The 22,107-nt window shown below is 37.8% G+C and overlaps 1 protein-coding gene and 1 long non-coding RNA gene across 2 annotated transcripts; one reads left to right on the top strand and one right to left on the bottom strand.

Annotated features, from left to right (window-relative positions):
• Window positions 504-7,249, top strand: LOC109720545 (macrophage erythroblast attacher). Its single transcript, XM_020247746.1, has 7 exons — window positions 504-982; window positions 1,073-1,270; window positions 4,211-4,333; window positions 5,685-5,870; window positions 6,465-6,598; window positions 6,728-6,914; window positions 6,998-7,249. Exons 1-7 carry the CDS (start codon window positions 644-646, stop codon window positions 7,097-7,099), a joined length of 1,269 nt encoding a protein of 422 aa, XP_020103335.1. The 5' UTR covers window positions 504-643; the 3' UTR covers window positions 7,100-7,249.
• LOC109720229 lies at window positions 11,754-12,217 on the bottom strand. The gene is made up of 3 exons (XR_002218887.1): window positions 12,115-12,217; window positions 11,960-12,022; window positions 11,754-11,876 (listed from the first exon to the last, which is right to left on the bottom strand). It is a non-coding gene; the product is annotated as an uncharacterized LOC109720229 (long non-coding RNA).

Raw genomic sequence — 22,107 nt, 5'->3', positions numbered from 1 at the left:
CTTATAAGAGATTTAATGGTAAAAGGCCTAACAATAAATTTAACGTTCAAATTGATTGAATTAGGTCGAAGCCTATGAGCACCGTGGTTGAGCTCTTAAGTGTGATGAGTGTGTCCTTCCTATCAGCACGTACTTTTAGGATGGTTGGCTAGCATTTATCAATCTATTAAACAAGAAGTAAGTTTTTTTAAGGACAAAGTGAATTTCTCAAGATTGTTAAATTTATTTAGTTATGTTTGCACGGCTTCTTGTCCTACAAAAAGTTTGTTTTAGTTCGTACGGACTTGGTAGGGTGGGCGTGTGCTTTTGCGCAATCTTAATTATTCGTAATTTCTTTGATTTTTCTTTACAAAACGATAAATACGCTGAAGCCGTGAGCTGAAAGCAGGCCCCTATGCGAAAAGTGAGAATTTAGGCCCAAAAGATTTTGACCTTTTTCAATTGTAACTGGACGTCCATAACCTACGGAGGCCCAAAATCCTCTAGGCGAGTCGTAAGGAGGGGGAGATCAAGAGCTGCAAGGCACCTCTCTCTTTCTCTCTCTCTCTCGATCCCTCGCGATCTCAGTCGGCCCCCGCAGTCGTCTCTCTCCGCCCGGTGTTTATATATCCATCATTCATCCGTCTGTTCGAGTCCGAAGGAAATGGAGATAGATTCGCCGCCGCCGACGGCCAACGGCGATACGGCCGTCGCCCCTCCTGCGGCCGCCTCGGCGACGGCGACGGCGACGGCGACGGCGGTGCCCGCTTCCGCGAGGATGGCGCGGGTGGCGGAATCGCTTAAGCTGGAGCAGCAGTTCGCGAGGGTGCCCGTGGAGCATTTCAGGAAGACGATCAGGGCGAACCAGCGGTGCACCGAGAAGGAGGTCTCCGCCGTCCTCTCCGGCGTGGAGGGCGCCTCCGTCGACGACTCTATGTCCCGCGAGGACGCCGTCACCCACCTCACCTCCCTCGTCTCCCGCCTGCAGGGCCTCAAGCGCAAGGTAAATGATTATCCTCTCCCCCCCCCTCCCTGCCCTCCTTTCTTCTTCCTCTCCTGTCTTGATATATCTATCTGTCTATTGGATTATCAGTTGGAGGAAGGAGGCCGGACTGAGAACCTGCAGGAACAGAGGTGCCGGGCCCGACTGGACCACTTGGGTGCGGCGGCGACCGCCCAGGACGTGTCCGACTGGAGCAACACCAGGTTGAAGCGCATCCTCGTCGATTACATGCTGCGAATGTCATTCTACAACACCGCTAAGAATATCGCTGAGTCTAACAACATTCAGGTACCCGTCTGTTATTTCAACTACAGTTCCATTTGGCATCAATCATCTCGTGGTGAAGGCAGCCGCGATAGAAGTATTATCTGCGGCAGCTTGTGTAAATTTACGTAGCAGAATCAAATTTGGCAAGAAATGTATCAACTTCTGCAGTGCGGTGCCCTCAAGAAATGAAACAGAAGAAGATTTGAGAGGAGAAAGATCGAGGGAGAAATAGAGAAAATAAGAAGAGGAGGAAGCAGTTTGCGGAGAAGCTAGGGATAATAGTTTTATGTAAGGATTTAAATGTCAATCAGCACAGGCTGTATCCATCGTGCCGTATCGTGCCAACAAGATATCGGCACGATACAGTCTCCGTGCCAATAATACAGCTCAAAACCCTCTAGTTTTTTAATTAGTAAGTAATTATTTCAATAAAATTCAAAAGATTTGATGAAGATATATAATAAACAGTTAGCATATTTTATTGCTAAAGAAAATAAATATTCTCATGCCATTGTGTCTCGGATCGCATGTATTTTTTGTGACGCATCGGCGCGGTCTGGCACACACCGTGCCGGCAAGTTTCCGGCACGACCTCGTGCCACGGCACTTAAACCCTTGGTTTTATGTCCTAGAGAGGAGGAAACGTTTCATCGAATGTTTATTTTATCAGAAGGAAACGACAACAAACACTATTTCCTCTTCTTATAGTCTTCCATCTTTTTGAGCCTTTAGGAGTTGTACATAGGGGTGTCAACGAGCCGAACACAAGCTGACTCAAAGTATCGAGCCGAATACGAGTTGACTTATGAATAAGAATTTAATAGGATTAGAAAGAATATATATAGAAAATAAATTTATAAGATCTTATCCGTTAGACTTTGATCTAATGATTAAAATTTTACATATAAATTAATCATTTTATAATTGAGTTGGACTTTTTATTTAGGTTGGGTTAAAAATCAAATAATAAAAATTTGTATTATATGCATATATAATTATTAATTTATATATATAAATATAAAATATATGTATTCGAGCTGTTATCGAGCCGAACACGAGCGAGCTGAAAATTTCAGCTCGTGCTCAGCTCGTTTACTAAACGAGCGATTCGATCTCGAGCACATTTCGAGCCGAACATGAGCTGGCTCGCGAACGGCGAGCTGGATTGCCACCCCTAGTTGTACATCATGGAAATATCCCATGACCCAAAGAATCCTTATCAAACTAATCTGCATGTTCATATCCAAGTAGAACTCTATACAGAAGAAAACCCACCGGTCTTGTATTTCCTACTTTCTCGCAAGCAATAGCTTCATTTAAAGGACTAAGTTCAATTAGGCATCCAAACTCCCAAAATTTGAAAGTATAATGAAATATGCCTCTATTTGAATCTAAGCGTGGGTGGACTCGGTTGGCTCACTGACTAGACCCTAATTATCCAAGGATGTTGTAATCGACCCTTTGCAGGCACAGATTAACACTTTTAGTCTCAGTCAGATGCCAAATAATTCTGTCACAAATGGGGGTGTTAACAAGCCGCACCAGCGAGCTGAGGCCGGCTCGTGTTCAGCTCGTTTCATAAACGAGCCGAACATGAGCTGGCTCATGAACAACAAGTTAAAAGAATTATGTAGGATACGTATAGAAAATAAATTTTTAAGATCTTACCCATTTGACTTTGATCTAATAGTTGAAACTTTACATATAAATGACTTTTTTGTAATTGGGTTGGGCTTTATATTTAGGTTAAGCTAAAAACCAATAATTTATTTATATATATTTATAAATATAAAATATATTTATTCAAGCTGTTATCGAGCCGAACACGAGCAAGTTGACCCTAGCTCGTGTTCGGCACGTTTATTAAACGAGCGATTCGATCTCGAGCTCATTTCAAGACGAACACGAGCTGGCTCGCGAACAGCGAGCTAGATTGCCACCCTTAGTCACAAATATGATGACCCTTTTATCTAATGATTTGGATCTCGTTGCATGTAAGCGGATTAATTTTTTGCAGAGCCTATTGTTGCCTTAATATTGATTTCTGTGCAAGTCTTCTATCAAGCTTTGTTGTTTGACAGTATAGGAAAAATGATTTTTTTCTGTCCTCGTCAAATATTTTTTGCATTGTTCTTTATTGTTCTCCATGTTGAATTATTTTTTCCAACTGTGATTCTCTAAATGCCGGATTGATTCATTTTTGTGTTCTTTCTCGTTCTTGGGTTCTTTCTAATACCTCTCTGTTGAGCGGCTCGATCAAAAAACAAGAAAATTAGTTATTTGTAATTCAAGATTCTTTTATGGATTAGGTGATCCTTCATATTGGGATACTCTTAGTCTGAAAAGTTCAACCATGGATTTAAGTGCCGTGGCACGGGTCATGTCGGAAACTTGTCGGCACAGTGCATGCTGGGCCGTACCGATGCATGTCGGTCACAAAAAATATATGTGTGCCGACATATAATGACATGAAATATTTATTTTTCTTTAGCAACAAAATATTCTAACTATGTATTATGTATCTTTATCAAATCTTTTAAATTTTTTTGAGAAAATTACTTACTAATTTAAAGAATAGAGGGTTTTGAGCCATATCATCGACATGGGGACTGTATTGTGTTGATATCTTATTGGCATGATATGGCATTGTGGATACAGCCTATGCCGATGGGCACTTAAATCCTTGGGTTCAACCGACAATTAGATTGAAAAATATTTTATCGATCTGGCTTGTGGATTGGCAGATCCTGAAAGTGCTGAACTTAGCTGTTTTAGACAATTATAAACTTATCGAATTGCATTGTTCTATGCAATATGCATTCGTTTGAATGATCTTCCAACTTCTACAAAATGTTTTTATCTTGTCTATCCCTCTGATAAGTTATTCTTTCTTTTGAAATCTCTCATGCTTGCAGTTCCTTTTTCCTGTTTATGTTTATTAACATAATTATTTATTTGCAGGAACTTGTAGATCTTGATGCCTTTCTTGATGCAAAAAGAGTAATTGATTCTCTTCAGAATAAAGAGGTAGCTCTTGCTCTGGCCTGGTGTGCGGAAAACAAATCGAGGTTGAAGAAATCGAAGGTATGGAGTTTTTTGCAACACAATCATTTTGGTAAATGTTAAGCAATTAATGTGGACAAACTTGAGTATACCATGAAGGCTCAGTTCAACAATTTTAAGACCGAACTAGAGTTGTTGTGATACAGCTTTGTTCTGGTACACTAGCACCAGATTTGTTGGGAGTGAACTCTTTTGTATATTTGCCTTTTCTAATGGCCTCTAGTTTTATCTACTTGGGGAAGGAGATCAATATCCATCTGCAAAACATGTCACGGTCTCTATACATCACGAAAACATACCCTGCAACTATACTATGCCTTAGTAGCCGTCTTTTGGTTATCCAGTTTCTTGTGGGATGTTCATTGGGTTTGCACTCATAATTAAATTTCAACTTTTGGTTGGAGTCTCGAAACTGCAGTGTTGATCTAAAGGTCACATATTCAGTCTGCCAATCAATGTAGTTATTAAAGATTTATATTTTGTTAGATATTTCCTGAATATGTTGATGTTGTTTTCTGCGGTAAATAATCCACCCACTGATGTTTTCTTTCTTGAAATTCAACTCGAGTCTTTGCCTTCGTTTTCTTTTTCTAATCAGATAGTTTCTCAATTTAAAACACTAACCAAGCTACTGTTCTTCGGTCCTGGCAGCGCAAAACTCAATCAATCAGTTTGTTGCTAATTTCCATGCTTCTGTACTTCTGATTTAGGAAACATTTGGTTTAACATAGGTGCAATTCAGCCATAAATCAAGTTTGATAAGAGTTGGTACGCTAGTTCTACCAGTGATCACAAGGATGCTGAAGAGATCTCCCACTTAGCTTGCGGCCTCAATTCTTTAAAAACAGTTTACCTTCAAAAAAGGCCTGAATCTGTATTTTTTGGAAAGAATCCAAAACGTAGCCCATAGCTAGGCGGCGGATCTCCTCTCACCATTGTGGTTGATGGCTGGAGTAATGTTTCTACTCTTACTAAACTTGACTTACAGTTGAATTGTAGATGTGTCAATCCAACTGCTTCGTAAGTGTCCGCCATCTTTGCAATCTTGGAACTGCCGGAAGAGCTTTGATATGTTGTAGCTTCCACGGGATAGATTTTTTTTTTTCTTTTTAATTTCCCACCCCTTCGAGTCAGTGTCATTTACAGAGTATTATGAAGTTCATTGTATAGTTTATGAGAGCCCAATGATTGTCCAGTCATAAGACATACCATCTGCAGATGCCATTTCTTTGCGGGCAAATCTTTGTGCAGGTTTGCGCACCAATGTTTAGATTTTTTGTGTATGGCTACTTTGTGAAGTGCCTGCATTATGGAGTATTACTTTGCTCCAAGTTTGGAAAACTGATCCTTGCATTTTTGTCATTTGCTGCAGAGTAACTTTGAGTTTCAGTTGAGGCTTCAAGAGTTCATTGAGCTGGTAAGAACTAGCAACTATTTGCGAGCCATAGCATACGCGCGAAAATTTCTTGCTCCCTGGGGAGTTACCCATATGAAAGAACTACAACATTTCACAGCAACCTTGGCTTTTAAAAGCACTACTAGTTGTCCCAAGTACAAGGTGAGCTACATCCTTTGCATTTGAAGTATATAATAATTATCCTTGACTTTCAGATTGCCGGACTATTTTGTCCTACGACACGTGATAACAAAGAGCCTTAGTTTTGTTCTAATGTCTCTTATCCGGAACTGTCTTCTGTTGCATTGCTTTTTACTAGACTTCTGATTTGCCGGTCATTATGTTCATAAACAATGAGAAACCCTTTTTTTTTTTCGTTTGCTTGAATTTCATTTGATTCCTTATGCTACCAGTTGAGAATGTATATTTTCTTATGGACTCGGAGCTTCTTAAGAATATAAGCGTCTACCATTGGAATTGCTCGGAGAATCTTTTACTTGCAGAAAATGTGCTACTTTTGGTGTGGGTTTTGAGGTTCTTTTTGGGTGGAGAATGTTTGAAGCATCTAACTAGTATACCAACAACTGTATGATCTTGGAATACTTTGATGGATAACTAAAATATGTTCTAGTCTTTCTAAATTGTCCATGCACAAGGAAATACTTGCACCATCTTTTGCACTGTTGTTGCTGCCTCTTGTAAGTCATGTGACTATAATTTAACTGGTGAATCCTCCATATGATAATTTTTTTTCAGGTTCTCTTTGAGTCAAGACAGTGGGACAACCTAGTGGAGCAGTTCAAACAAGAATTCTGTAGATTGTTTGGCATGACTCTTCAACCTTTGCTGAATATCTACCTGCAAGCCGGCTTGTTGGCCCTCAAGACTCCGTATCCTTACCTTTGAAAAAGTGTTATTAAGGCTATATAGTATATAGTTTTTTTTAAAAAAAAAAAAATTTTGTTTTTTGGTTCTCTCTTCCATTTACGATTGCTATTGTATGTCCTGACCTGATCAAGATCGTGTTATGAAGATAAGTGTCCCAGGGAGGACCCACTGTCACAGGAGGGTCTCCGGAAATTAGCGGAGCCACTGCCATTCTCAAAACAAAACCATTCTAAGCTTGTCTGCTACATAACGAAAGAGCCGATGGACACCGAAAACCCGCCGCTTGTGTTACCAAATGGCTATGTGTACGGCACCAAGGTACACAAAAGAATTGTTTTTGGGTACTCTTTTTTTGTACGAATCTCTGACAGATTCTTCAATTGGCGGTACTTGTTTGGCAGGCTTTGGAAGAGATGGCCCATAAAAATGAAGGCAAAATCACTTGTCCTAGAACCTGCGAAGTCTACAAGTTTTCTGATCTCATTAAAGCTTACATTTCGTAACTCAGGCTGAGGAATGAGAATTCACTTGTTCTAATTGTCTGTATATGTAACAGTGATCAGATGAACTCGCATGCTTCATTGCCGTTGGCACGCTTGTATATGTACTCGATGTTTGTACGTATGTCGGATCTGTGTTACCTTTTTCTTTCCTCTGGTGTGTGTTTGCTTGCCTACTTGCTTTCATGGATTCTTCTGAAGAAGTTAAAAAGAAAAGGGGTGAAAAAAAAGAAAAAAGAGGAAAGGCGCATGGATAGCTATCGGTGTTAGCTCGGCGGTATTGGTTTTGTTCTGAGGTAAGACAGCCAATCTCAACATTCTCCTCCTGTTGAACCATACAGGGAAGTAGGTTTCGTGGGGGGAGTATATTTTTTTGCTATAGATTTATTTAGAAGGGAAGGTTTGATTGATCTCAATCAAAGGCGGCAATTCGATGGCCAACTAAAAATGGATCATGTGCACCATGTACAACGCAATAGAGAATTTGTGCATCATAAACTACGAGTTATGTTTGTGTGGTGCAATGGAGAACTGGTGCAACATTGTCTATGAGTACAAGTAGATATATAATATTAGTTTACAAATTACAATAGTTGGCCGCAAAATATTTACCATTCCTTTTGTTGTGGTGTCCCTCCTCACGAGGGAGTTATGTGCAAAATTGCACATATTTTGTTGGATCCATTTTGTTGGGTTATGTTAGAGCTATTTGGGCTCATGGGTTAAATAGTTGGGCCAAGATTTATTCTCTACTTATTCATGTGACTTAAGAGGTAAGGGCTAGGGACGAGAGATAGAAAAGAAAAAAAAAAAAAAAAAAGGTTCTCTATTTTTTTCTTGTAAAAAGAAAGAGGAGAAAAAGGGGTAGATAAGAAGAAGCTATTGAAGGCCACCATTGTTAGGCTTCTTAAAAAACTTTTGAAGCCGGGTTCGTGGGGAAGCCGAAGGAGCCCGATTACCTTGTCAGGAGGTTCTCTTGGGAGGTGTTTCACAAGCAACATTGGTGGTGAGATCTTTCCAATATTTTTCTTTAATTGAAGCAATAGCTTTAATTCTTGTAATCCATGTCTATAGTAGTAACTAGAGAGGAATTGTATTCATCCCATTTCATATAGTGGAGTTGTTTGGAGGTGACCCCATGGTTTTTCCCTTTCTAGAGTTTCCACGTAAATTTGGTGTTTAATTTTTTTGTTGGTTTATATTTGCTTTATTATTGCTCTCTTTGTAGTGTAGTATGATTGAAATTAATCTACTTTAGGTTATTTCCATTTGATCTTGCATAGTGAGAGAATTTAGATCTCTTTCTTCTCCCAACAAGTGGTATCAGAGCTAAGTTCTTTTGGTTTGTGCATAGATCAAGATGAAGTCGGGTACCTCTAGTAGAATGGTGTCACTCAATGGGAACAATAATTGGGCTATTTGAAAATCAAGAATGGAGGATCTTCTCTTTTGCAAAGATTTGTACACACCACTTGAAAGTAGTAAACCAGAGTATATGTCCGAGGAAGAGTGGAAGAAACTAGATCGAGTAACGGTGGCCACTATTCATCAAGGGCTTTATGATGTTGTGTTTCATTTGGTGGCAAATGAGACGTCCGCCAAGTGTTTGTGAAAAAAACTCCATGAGCTATATGAAAGAAAAACAGCCAGAAATAAGACATTTCTTATTCGAAAATTGGTGAATTTAAAGTACAAGGATGGAACTCCAATATTGGAGCACTTGAATGAGGTTCAAAGCAAAGTGAACCAACTCACTTCAATGAAGATGGTGCTTGATAATGAACTTTAAGCATTGTTGTTGTTAAGCTCTCTACCGGACTCATGGGAGACATTGGTAGTTTCACTTAGTAACTCGGCACCGGATGGAATTGTCTCTATGAATTATGTCACAAGTTGTTTGTTAAATGAAGAATAAGAAGGAAAGCCTCTGATACATCTACATCGCAAGCTCTTGTTTCGGAGAATCGAGGAAGGTCAAAGGGCCGTGATTATGGTGATCGATGCAAATCAAGAAGTAAGTCAAAACCAAAGAAAGGTATAATATGCTACTATTGCAAGAGAAAATGCCATATGAAAAAAGTATGTTGGACATATAAAAAGGATTTAAAAGAGGGCAAAGTGAAGGAAGAAGCAAAGTCCAAAGAAGAGGGAAAGCAATGAGCTATTGTAACTCTTAATAGTGATGTTGCTATTATGGGTACATGTAGTCATGAATGTATAAATGTTGCATCTTCTTCTTCAAATGTTGACTGGGTTATTGATACGGGTGCATCCTTTCATGCAACTCCTCACAAGCACTTCTTCTCATTGTCCAAAGCCGGAGATTTTGGACAAGTGAAGATGGGTAATAGTGAATCTTCTTATATTGTGGGGATGGAAAATATTTGTATCAAGACCAATATGGGTGTAAAGCTTATCCTTCGAGATGTTCGACATGTACCGGATCTTTGTCTTAATCTTATTTCTCCAAAATGCTTGGATGATAAAGGCTATGTCTCATATTTTGGTGATGGTGCTTAGAAGCTTACTAAAAGATCACTTGTGTTGGCAAGAGGCAAGAAGTGTTGTTCTTTGTATAGAACAAGTGCACATATAGATGGAAGTGTTATTGCGGCTATGGATGATTCGGGGCCAGATTTGTGGCATAGAAGGCTTGGGCACATGAGTGAAAAAGGAATGCAAATTTTAGCAAGGAAACAAATTCTTCCTCTCTTCAAAGATGCATTTTCTAAACCATGTGAACATTGCTTATTTGGAAAGCACTATAGAGTTTCTTTTGCAAATTCTATCTCAAAGAAAAGTAGAGATCTTTTAGACTTGTCTATTCCGATGTATGTGGACCTATTGAGGTCAAATCTCTTGGTGGAAATGTTTATTTTCTTACTTTCATTGATGATGCTTCTAGAAAAGTTTGGGTTTATTTCTTGAGGTCCAAGGATCAAGTTTTTAATTATTTTTAAATATTTCATGCCAAGGTGGAGTGGGAGACAGGGAAGCTTTTGAAGTGTCTTCGGACCGATAATGGAGGAAAATATATCTCTAAAGAATTTGCTTCCTATTGCAACAAGTATAGCATTCAACATCAAAAGAACTGTTCCACGCACACCGCAACATAATGGAGTAGCAGAAAGGATGAATTGAACTATTGTTGAAAAGGTTTGAAGTATGCTTTCTATGTCTAAATTGCCCAAGACAATTTGGGGGGAAGCGGTTCGAACGGCGGTTTACTTGATCAATTGATCTCCTTCAATCCATTTGGATGGTGATATTCCGGAAAGGGTATGGACTCAAGAAAATATTTTTTATTCTCATCGAAAGGTGTTTGGATGTAAGGTTTATATGCATGTTCCAAAGGAGGAAAGGTCAAAGTTAGATGCGAAGCTTTTACCATGTACTTTTGTGGGTTATGCCGATAAGGAATTTGGCTATAGATTATGGGATCTCGAAAAGAAGATAATTGTTAGAAGCTAAATGTATTTTTAAATTCTCGTACGTTTTTAGTACCACATAGGTGTATTGTGTATGGAGAGAGGTACGCTTCTCTCAAGATCTCCTTCTGGATCTCTAGGTTATTAGGCACACATAATTTACCCCGAAACCGCAAGACTCCATTGGAGCCCACTCTAAAGTACTTTGCATGCCCACGCTTAATGTCGGAACTCACGCTTTAGAGTTTCACATCCAATGTTTGTTTTTACTTTTAATTCTTTCCTACAAAACTAGTTGTACCATGAGCGTCATGAGTTTGACCAAAGTACTGTACGCAACAACTTTCAACAACAAACCATAAATTGTGAAAACTTGAGTAAGTTTCCAGTAGGTGCAACCCTTAAAAGTGGTGCTCTACACTCAGTCTAAAGGAGGTAATAATAATAATAATAATAATAATAATAATAAACAATATTTATTTCTATAATAGAAATGCAATAACTTGAATTAAAGCTATAATGCCTCAAATATAATAAGATGCCACAATGCTATTATGTCACTGGTTATAAGTTTATCCAATTTATCTCGTACCTCTCAATTATACCTTTTTCAAACCAACTTAATAGTTTGGTTTCTTCTCTTATTATACCTCACTAGCTAAGGACCAGCGCTTCGCGGCGGACGAATAAAAAATATTAAACAAAAAAAACTATTTGTATAAATTTTTTAATATTAAAGATTCGGTCAAGTCTGAGAACATAACAAAATAGATGTCTATTTATTAATGACAAAAATCTGAAAAGATGCATAAGTAATAAGTAGAATAATTTGATTATATCGTCATGGTTCGCTCTTGCTATTGCTCCGGCCATCATCTTCTGCAAATCTATGAGATTCGGTCATATCTAAGAACATAACAAAATAGATGTCTATTCATTAATGACAAAAATCTGAAAAGATGCATAAGTAATAAGTAGAATAATTTGATTATATCGTCATGGTTCGCTCTTGCTATTGCTCAGGCCATCATCTTCTGCAAATCTATGAGATTCGGTCATATCTAAGAACATAACAAAATAGATGTCTATTCATTAATGACAAAAATCTGAAAAGATGCATAAGTAATAAGTAGAATAATTTGATTATATCGTCATGGTTCGCTCTTGCTATTGCTCAGGCCATCATCTTCTGCAAATCTATGAGATTCGGTCATATCTAAGAACATAACAAAATAGATGTCTATTCATTAATGACAAAAATCTGAAAAGATGCATAAGTAATAAGTAGAATAATTTGATTATATCGTCATGGTTCGCTCTTGCTATTGCTCAGGCCATCATCTTCTGCAAATCTATGAAGTCAACATTAAAAAAAAAAAATCAGTTTAATTGGTAAATAATTATAAAGAATTTATTGAAGTTGTAGTGGAATTACCTAAGACGCTTTCTGCATGGCTGATCTACAGTAGAAGTGAATTCTGTTTTTTCTTCAAGAAACCTGGTAATTTTTTTTCATTTTGTTAAACCAAAAAATAATAATAATAATAATTCTACATGTCGAATAATCACAAGGAAAGAGGAAAACAATACCTTGAGTTGCTCATCACTTGCGGAGATATTTTTCCAGACAGGTCAATGTGAGAATCTTTCAAAGGAGTTAATGTTAGATGTATGCCCTAGAAGCCAACCAGGCCGTCACATATATTCTTTCTAGGATATAAATTTGTATTTGACTTTTAAATATTATGAATAACTTTAGATTTTTATTTTCATTCATGTTGTATATGTGTCCATGAATCGTCCAAGGAATTAATAAGATGATGACATATATTCTCAAGTGTTGCGAATTTGAGACATGTGTCATTGGTGGTTAATTTCTAAATGCTCCCGATCAATGGATCATCACAGGGACGATGATTGATCCGGTGAGATTGGTGCATAGGTCATTTCCCTTTCTGGGTAGACGAGTCTCAAGTCGATAATGTGGGGACACTAAAGCGAATATGCAGGTGGTTGTTGGAGAACAAGGGTACTGAGCGTGACCAACGCGAGAAGTCACTTGGATGTCTACTCACTCGTCAGTGACTTACTTAATGTTGCAGTAGTGTGACTGGTCCTTTGACCTGCGGTGCCTCGGCTATTCACAATAAGGTTACTGTAGTTTGACTGTACATACACTTGGTCCCTAGCCATTCGGGTCCTTGCGGTGCATGTTGGCTGCAGTAAGTTTATTATAGGAATAGGATGCGCACTTAGATGGAATCTATCTCCCTTGGTAGATAGGAGTGTTAGTCCTATGTGATTTATGAGACCGAGTTTAGAAGACCTTGGCCAGGGCAGAATAAATAGCGGAAAAGGATTTCCGATATTAGAAACTCGAGTCGAATAAATTTAACATATGACAGACGATGGGGTTTGACGAGTTATTCCATAACCTCCGTCTAGTCGGGACTCATGATAGAAGGATTGTATCACACGGTAACTACACCAAGAGGTTCAGTATTCTATTCTACTGGAATGCCACTACATGCTGCTAGGCGTCACTGGTGGATTGTGAGACTCATGAGAATTATCTAGATGATCAATAATTCTCATTGGGCTGAGTTGGAATTGTTCTGATCCATTGAAAGGAGTTTTAGTGATATTGTTGATAGTGATCAAAATATATCTCACTACCAAATAGAATAGAACCTATGGGGTCACACACATAAGAGGTTGTGATTGATCGGATAGCTAGACCGCGATTATTGAATCGTCGGAGGACCTAATTGTCAATATGTTGATAATTAGACTAATTTGTAATTATTACAAATTAGTGGTATTAAAGTGTAAATGTTACAAGAGAGGACATACTAATAGTTAGTAAATTATAAGAGGATTTATGTGCAAATGTTGCATTATTAATTTGATAAGATCAAATTAATATAAAATTCAAGTCGAATCAAATTAGGATTTGATCGATCTAACCAATTAAGGAAAAGATAAATTTAAATCTAGATTTATTCTTATCCTTAATTGTCATTATATTATTAGGAATAGGATTATATTCCTATATATAATATACGGGAGTTTTTAGAAAACCCTAGCTGTAATCCATCCTCTCTTCTCTCTTCCATCTTCTAGCAAGAAAGACGTCCTTTTGCAAGGAAGCTAGCACCCCGGTGAGGACATATAGAACCTCGTGTGGATACCTATAGAGGTCGGACGCGTGTGCGGCTTCAAGAGAACCGAATTACACGATCATCATATTGAGGGGAAGATCTATCCGCGAAAAAGGTAAAGATTCGATCTTGTTTTTTCTTCTTTAATCTTAAAGAACATGAGGGATCCTAATTGCGTGGATTTTAAGATTGGATCTCGAAAGTTTTCAAAAATCAAATTTGTTTGATTTCTTTTTNTTTCTCTTCCATCTTCTAGCAAAAAAGATGTCCTTTTGCAAGGGAGCTAGCACCCCGGTGAGGACATCGATCAAATCAAGAACCTCGTGTGGATACCTATAGAGGCCGGACGCGTGTGCGGCTTCAAGAGAACCGAATTCCACGATTATCAAATTGAGGTGAAGATTTATCCGCGAATAAGGTAAAGATTCGATCTTACTTTTCTCCTTTAATCTTAAAGAACATGAGGGATCCTAATTGCGTGGTTTTTGGGATTGGATCTCGAGAGTTTTCAAAAATCAAATTTGTTTGATTTATTTTTCCGCTGCGTTTTTACTGTACGCAATTTTCTAACAGTTAAAAGTTAATTGCTCATTGATTTCATGGCTATCCTTTTCGTATGTTTGCTTTTCAATCTTGGTTGCAATTTTGCTCGAGAAACATTTAATAACTTTAAATGATCTAGTGCCTATGTCCAACTTATGAGAATCAACTACAACTTGGAAAATATATTTTTTGCCAAGTATATTTTTGATACGGGAGGGAGAGTGTATCGATCAGAATCATCGGCAGTAGCAAGATGTTGAGCAGGCACGCGTATCAAATCTTGAGCAATTCTTCCAAAAATAGTGAAATTTGCATCGCTAGTATCGTCATCAACAATCACTTTCAACTTATACCTATTAATTTGATTTCACATTAGTAAATATATGGAATTAGAATTCTTATTTGAATCATTTCAACTCACCATGGCACAGGGGCGTGGTCATTTTTTCCACATTGATGCATGTGAGCATGATCCAATCCTCCAAGCCAAGGAAACCCTACCAACTAGTGGTAATCAAGCCGGGATAGACACCAATTCCAATCCTTATGTATACTAAGTAATCATATTGTCCCTAACTAATGCCACAATGTCACAATGTCTCTAGCTAATGCTACAACGTCACAATGTCTCTAGCTAATGCCACAATGTCATGATGTCTCTAGCTAATGCCACAATGTCACAATGTCTCTATATTCTCATTGTTATGTCAATGCCATTTCTGTTGCCATAATGTTCACATTTTCACATGCATATACTTTCTAACATATTCTCATAGTACCAACATCCATTTAGCAAATGCTATAATATGTTAACATACATATTCATCTAACATAATCCACGATGTCAACATTTACATGAATTCAACATATATTCACAATACGTCCACATGCAAATGTCATCTAGCATATGCTCACAATGTTAACATTAATATACCATCTAGCATATTCTATATTATGCCAACATGCATTTATCAACTAGCATATATTTTCATCCAATGGCAGTCATTTACATAGCATCTCATGCATTCATATAACATCCATTTCATGCATTCATCTAGCAATTAACTACCACTATGTAATGTATGCATCAACAAGGAAATCATACTCCACTTTGACATGGAAGCGACCTAGTCACTTCGGTGAAGCACAACCTACCTCACTATGCTTTCCGATTGCTTGTAGTCACTTGCAATCGGGCGAACCACTTGGACTTCCAAGCTTTCCCCTAAGCCTTCCTTGCCCTATACGAGAAATCCTTCGTTACCGTTTTTGAACCACTAAACAATCTTTGCTTTTGAAATCAAGTGACCACACATAATTTCCTAACCCTCAATTAAGGTTCCAAATGGTTAAAACATTTTTAAAACCCTCCACCAAGAAACCCCTTTTTTAACCTAGAGTTTTCCAAACTTTATGGCAAAACCCTAATCCACTTGCTAATCTTCACCATTTGTAGTTTAGATTAGTCTAAGGTTTGCTAGAAATCCATTTAGAAGGTTTAAATCCAAAACCCTAGTTCAAACCCTAAAATCCGTAATTCATAATCCTAGGTTTCTCATTTCTCCAAATACATCTAAAAATCCATGGAGAACAAGCTTAGAATACTCTAGGGATCTACAAAACACCATTCATGAAGGATTTAACCAAAAATCCCAACACTTACCAAAATGCAAACGCCGAGTCGAAAGCACGCCGCTCCACCAAGCGCCCGAGAGCTCGATCTATCGCTCTCCACGCGTTCCCGAGATCGATCTCCACCGCGATCTCCGAGTCGAAGAAAAGGAAGAAGAACGAGAGAGAAACAAGCTCCTCTCTCTCCCTCCCTGCGTATGCGTGGGTGTGTGTGTGCGTTCTGTGCTGAGGGAAGGGGCTGGGGGCTCCCTTATATAAGCCCCCAACTGAAATTACACTTTTGCCTTTCAAAACAGTGTTCTGGGAGGCTGCGTACTGGTACTCGGGCTTGCGTACCGGTACCAGGCCAGTCTAGTACCGGTACCCAGTTTTCCATCACCGGTACTCAGTACAAATTCTGCAACTTATGCAAATTTCAGCTTTTGGAGCTCGTTTTCAAGTCTAATTTGCTCCGAAAACACCCAAATGCTCTCCAAACTTCGCTGGAACATATTTAATAGCCTTTTAAGCTAGTTTCCACCAAAATTTCACAACTTTAGGAGTTTGGTATGCTACACACAATGAGGTTACTGTAGTTTGACTGTACATACACTTGGTCTCTAGCCACTTGGATCCTTGCGGTATATGTTGGTTACAGTAGGTTTATTGTAGAAATAGGATGTGCACTTATATGAAATCTAGAAATGCTTTAAAGTGGTTCTTAAACCCTATATCTAAGACATATTGTGAGGATTTATGAGGATTTTAATGAGGATAAAGGGATGAAAATATTGTGAAAGGAAGGTGAAAGGATGAAGGATTTCTTGCCACGTGGCAAGAAAGATTGTGCTTTCATTATGAATTCACAATGTTTCTTGCCACGTGGCAAGAAACCCTTCATTCTTAGATTATAGGTTATTAGATAGACTAAAAACCTTGAGCCAAACCAATTCTCTAAATTAGCACTTGAACCAAACCAATTAAATCTGAACCGACTTCAGATTATAGGTTATATTAGATAGACTAAAAACCTTGAGCCAAACCAATTCTCTAAATTAGCACTTGAACCAAACCAATTAAATCTGAACCAACTGAACCGAAGAACTGTTGTATTTTGTTGTGTATGAAAACCGAACCAATTAAAACTGAACCGGAGAACAGTTGTCTCCAAAAATCTGAACCGAACGAATTAACTGACTCTCTCTAAACCGAACCAAACCATTCACTATCTAAACTTCTCAAACCAAACCAATACCAATTAACTGACTCTCTCTAAACCGAACCGAACCGAACCGAACCATTCACTATCTAAACTTCTCAAACCGACCGCCGCCTTATGATCGTGATTCTTCTCACTGCTTCCTTCTTCTCCGCTCGAAACCTAAGTCGCTCCGCCTCCTCACGATCGTGATTCTTCTCACCGCTTCCTTCTTCTCCGCTCGAAACCGTAAGTCGCTCCGCCTCCTCACGACATTGATTCTCATGTTTTTCTCATGTCCGTTACAGTCACGACCTTGATTCTTCTTCTACCCTATTTCCGTTTCAGACGGGATCGATGGGATCGTGCTAAAACATTTACCACCGTTTCAGATGGATTCTGTCCTCTACCCTGGCCGATCTTTGCCTATAAAATCCATCCATGCCTTGCATCGAAACCAGCATCTTATGCTATTATCCCGAAATTTGAACGGTAAGAAATATGAAATTTAGGTATTCAGATTAAATCTTTCTTTTTCTTATATAATATGATAATAATAATAATAATCTTATTGTTTTATCCCCAAGAATCGGCGCTCATATTTATAATATCTGGACGTTTCCTGCACGGTAGGGTTTTGTATTCAGATCAAATTTTCTTTCTTATATAATATAATAATAATCATATTGTTTTATTCCCAGTAACCGACGCTCGCAGTTACAAGATCTGGACGTTTCCTTCTTGGTAGGGTTTTAGGTTAGTATTTTTATTTTCCATGAATTGTATCTTTCTGATCAACATAGAATTTCTAACTGTTAATTTTTTTCTAGAATTATTGGTAATTTAGTCTTCAAGAATAAGCCTTAAATAAATATTTAAATGCGAGTATTGATTTTCTGTTATTCTTAAATAAATTTTATGAAAATGATTAATAGGTTCAAATTGTTATGGTAGATTAATATTAGTCGGCAGTAGATTAATATTAGTCGGCTCCAAATTTTTACCCCAATCCTTAGGATTTTCTTTCACTCCTCCTTTCTGGAGTGATGAACTGTACTTTCCCTTATCTTTCATTTGACTGCAGCAATGGCGGCGTCTATTAGCATTGACATTAATTTTCGCCGTTTACTCCGCAAGATCTGCGCTAAATTTTCACTCCAACCTCCAAGGTACGGAATGACATTAGATGCAGATTTGAGATTTTGCTCTTACGTCGATGTTGAAATTCCAAGAAGTAGCCGAATCATAGAAGTCATTACAAGTTGGGGCGCACCATCTTCGAATGCTAATCGTACCCAAGAGGATTGTCACGTCCCGCTATCGCCAATTTGGTCGATCCGGGCCCGTACACAGACGCCGAACGAACAGAACCTCCTCTGTCCGCCCAAGGCTCAACAACAACGAGTACATGTATAAAAAAAATAAACAATTCCCAGGATAACATTTCAATATACATGGCTTGCACGAGGACAAGCAACAATTCCAAGTGATAGTAATCTAGCTATACATGAAATTCACTGTAATTTAAAACTTTGAACTGAACTGTATGAAACTGAATAACTGAAACATTTAGTTATTTACATTCTCTTAAATACATTCATTTACATATCTCTATACATCAAAATGTGTAACATGAAAACCAAAATGGTAAACTGCTATACTCTGGTGTCAGCTAGCTAGGCTGCGGGGCTCTTGCCACGGTCCTCGGCCACACCGCTTGCACTGGAACCTGTATAGTTAGTGGTGTGAGAACTATTGAAAGTTTCCAGTGGGTTCGGCCGCCGACCTCGCCGACTCACCCACTAGGTCTATTCAGGCATATGTAGGCAAAAGAAGTAAACAGGTAGTAACCAACTATAACATGTAACTACTACAATNGCTTTGAAGTTAAGGACACAAATTACGAGGAAAGAAAATATTTAAGAGGTTTATACGATCAGATTTGTCACGATCATGAAGAGCTTCGTGACGAATATGAAATGCTTAAGTTAGACTACGACCTTCTTAGAAGGTTCTATAATTCTTTGGTCGCAGAAAGGGACCGAGTTGTTGCCGACTTGGAAAAATTGAAGGAAAACATTAATGAATGTTTTCAAATGATTAACCAACGCAATGCTGTTCCAATGGATGAGGAGTCGGCGGCAAACCCTGATGGACATGTGATGGTGCCTTCTCCTGATCATTCACCTACCGTATGTGATCCGGAACATACGATGCTAACCGATAAGGATCCGATCGAAGACACCTTTGACAGCAAAAACTAGACTTTATCTTTTTTCTTCCTTCTTTCTTCTTTTTTTATTTCATCCTTCCTTTTGCTGTCATCTTTTTTCTCTTTCTTTTAGGATTTTCCATATGTTTGCGTCGTGAGTAGCTAAGTTCTGTGTTTTTATGTTTTCATCCTTTTCTTTCGTAATAGGAGTTGATTGTTGTTGCGTCCTTTTAATACAATGTCCTCTTTGTTTTATACGTTGTTCAGTGCAAATTTCTATCTATTTATTATAGTTTAAACTTTATCAGCATTATTGGATGGAAATGGAACAGAAAAAGAAAAGAAAAAGTAAATGAAAAAAAACAAAAAACTAAGTATAATCACTATTCACGTGTTTTCTATTTTTCTTACTAATAAGAACAAAGTATCATAGTTATCCTCAAATATAGGTTTCAACAAAAGCAATAACACAAGAAATCTTGACAACACATGCAGTATAAAGAATTTAAAAAAATCCTTAACAGCTAGATGAATATCCTACAACTTCTTATTTTTAAAAGCTTCTTAGTTACCTGACCTGCAAATGTAGGTGTTTGATCGCTAAAGGTGAAGAGTCTGGTGATTGTGAGAAATTTGCCAAATACTTGATGAGTTGTCTTTAGAGGTTTTAAATTTTTCGGTGAGATAGTTGTTAGCAAAATATTTGAGATACTACTCTTAAATTCAGTATTTAGATGCTAAAAGTTCTTAATTAGTGTTAACTTTATAATTTGAATGTATTTGGATCTATATTTGGATCTATATTTGGATCAGTATTTGGATCTATATTTGAATGTTAGGACTTTAGTTTTTCATATCATCATTTAAATGTTGGCTAAAATCAAGGCTCAACACTACAATATCAATGCTCAGATCAATGCTCAACACTAAAAGGCAGTTCATGAACTGTACAAAGCTCAGACAACGAGTAGCACAATCTAACTACAATATCATATAGACATGACATGATCTATTTATGCATTGACTTGACACTTTTTTCTATGAGAAAAAGAACAAAAGCACAGTGAAGCATGTGTGCTATTACGGAAAGACCAAAGAATGGAAAGCAGCACTCACAGACTTCAAAACATATACATGAAATGAAGAAAGCTGTTGCTGTAGAGCTTATATGTGGTTTTGCCGAATTTAAGCTCTTACTGAAAATCCAATCATGGATAAAAGAACAAGAAAGAAGTTACAGCAGAATAAAATTACTAAAGAAAAAAAAAACAACTTGCAGAGTAGTAATTGAACATTATAACTCTGACAGAATAAAAAAATATATTAAAAGAATCATCAATAAGGGAAGATACCACTGATTGCAATCCTTCCCCTCCTATCTAACTTTGAATATCACAACACAAAGCTTCTACACATCTAATATCAAATTTTCACCCCCCAAAAATAATGTTATATTAGATTTAAGAAGCGTGAGAAAGTGATTGTGTGAAGCCTTAAGAGATTCACATGCAGCAGTATGGATGTTGAAGCCCAAGTTACTCACATGGTAGCCTCGAAAAGGATAAAGTTGACATATATGTTACATGATAAATACGAAGTAGAAAGAACCTGAGCTGAACCCCTGCCAAGTTCAATTATCCCAGTGGTTTTCAGAGGATCACCTCCTAAAGTACCAAGTGCATAATTTGTAGCAACCCAAGCATAGATTCCTTCATTATAACCTGTATCCATCTCAGCACATTTCAGAAAAAAATCCTAAAGACAAATTCTACTGAACTGAATGTTGCTGTGTGTAAATATAGATATGACTATGCATAGATTTATTGTAAGAACCTTTCTTTAAGTTCTTTAACTTCCTTGCATAATTCTATCATGTTCTGGTTCTTTCTCTGCCATAGACCTCGCACCTGTTTTCAAGAGGCATTTAGTAAATATCATAGACAAAAGCTCTTAATAGCATGACAGTTGATAAATTCACATGTATAAATGATGATAAGGGTCCGATAGGTATGCAGTGGGTTTTTCTTTGTTTAATTGTGTTATTTTGATAGTTCCTTTTCATTGTGAAATTTTTTAAGTCCAAATGTGTTACTTGAGTAGTAGTGTTATTGAATCCGAGGATGCTCCACAGAGGAAATTAGTCAATAATGTAGTTATGTCCAGGGGTTATTTTGATAGTTCCCTTTCATTGTGAACTTTAAGTCCAAATGTGTTACTTGAGTAAAAAATCAAATTTGTTTGATTTCTTTTTCCGCTGCGTTTTTACCGTACGCAATTTTCTAACTATGGTTTTAAGTGGATACTGCGGTCCCACCAGTTTAATGTACCACCTCATCTGACAGTTATTGGTGATATACAAATCGATGAGTGGACAACTCTTGTCCAATACTTCTCAAGCAAATTGTAGTGATCGGTCTCTAAATCCTGTAGGCCTTACCTGACAGTTATTGGTCTCATTCCTTAGTTAAGTCAAACCTACTATTCAAAAGCGTAAGCAAAGCCGTCATTGGGTCCCTCACCTAACAGTTATTGGGTCCAACCCCATCTTTACTCCGCAGTATCTTATGCTAATAGAGTGGTTGCGCATTCCCGATGCAACTGACCACTGTAACCAGCCGTGCCAATCAACACCATAAAAACGCCCGCACTTCTACAACGGCAGACCGCTCGTCTTAATATTTGTGAGCAGATTAAAATTTAGGTCGCAAATTTTATTTTATTTATTTACATCTAATGCAAATAAAAACAATCCGTGCATGAAAATATAATATAACTTGATGATGACCATGGATCTAAGAAGTGAATTCGGACTCGAGCCACTGAGCCGAAATTGGGGTCTTAGGGTCATAAATTACAAG

This window comes from Ananas comosus, linkage group 14, assembly GCF_001540865.1.
Source record: "Ananas comosus cultivar F153 linkage group 14, ASM154086v1, whole genome shotgun sequence".
NCBI lineage: Eukaryota > Viridiplantae > Streptophyta > Magnoliopsida > Poales > Bromeliaceae > Ananas > Ananas comosus.
The sequence above is the reverse complement of the archived record's forward strand: the minus strand, read 5'-3'. Positions and strand labels throughout refer to the sequence as shown.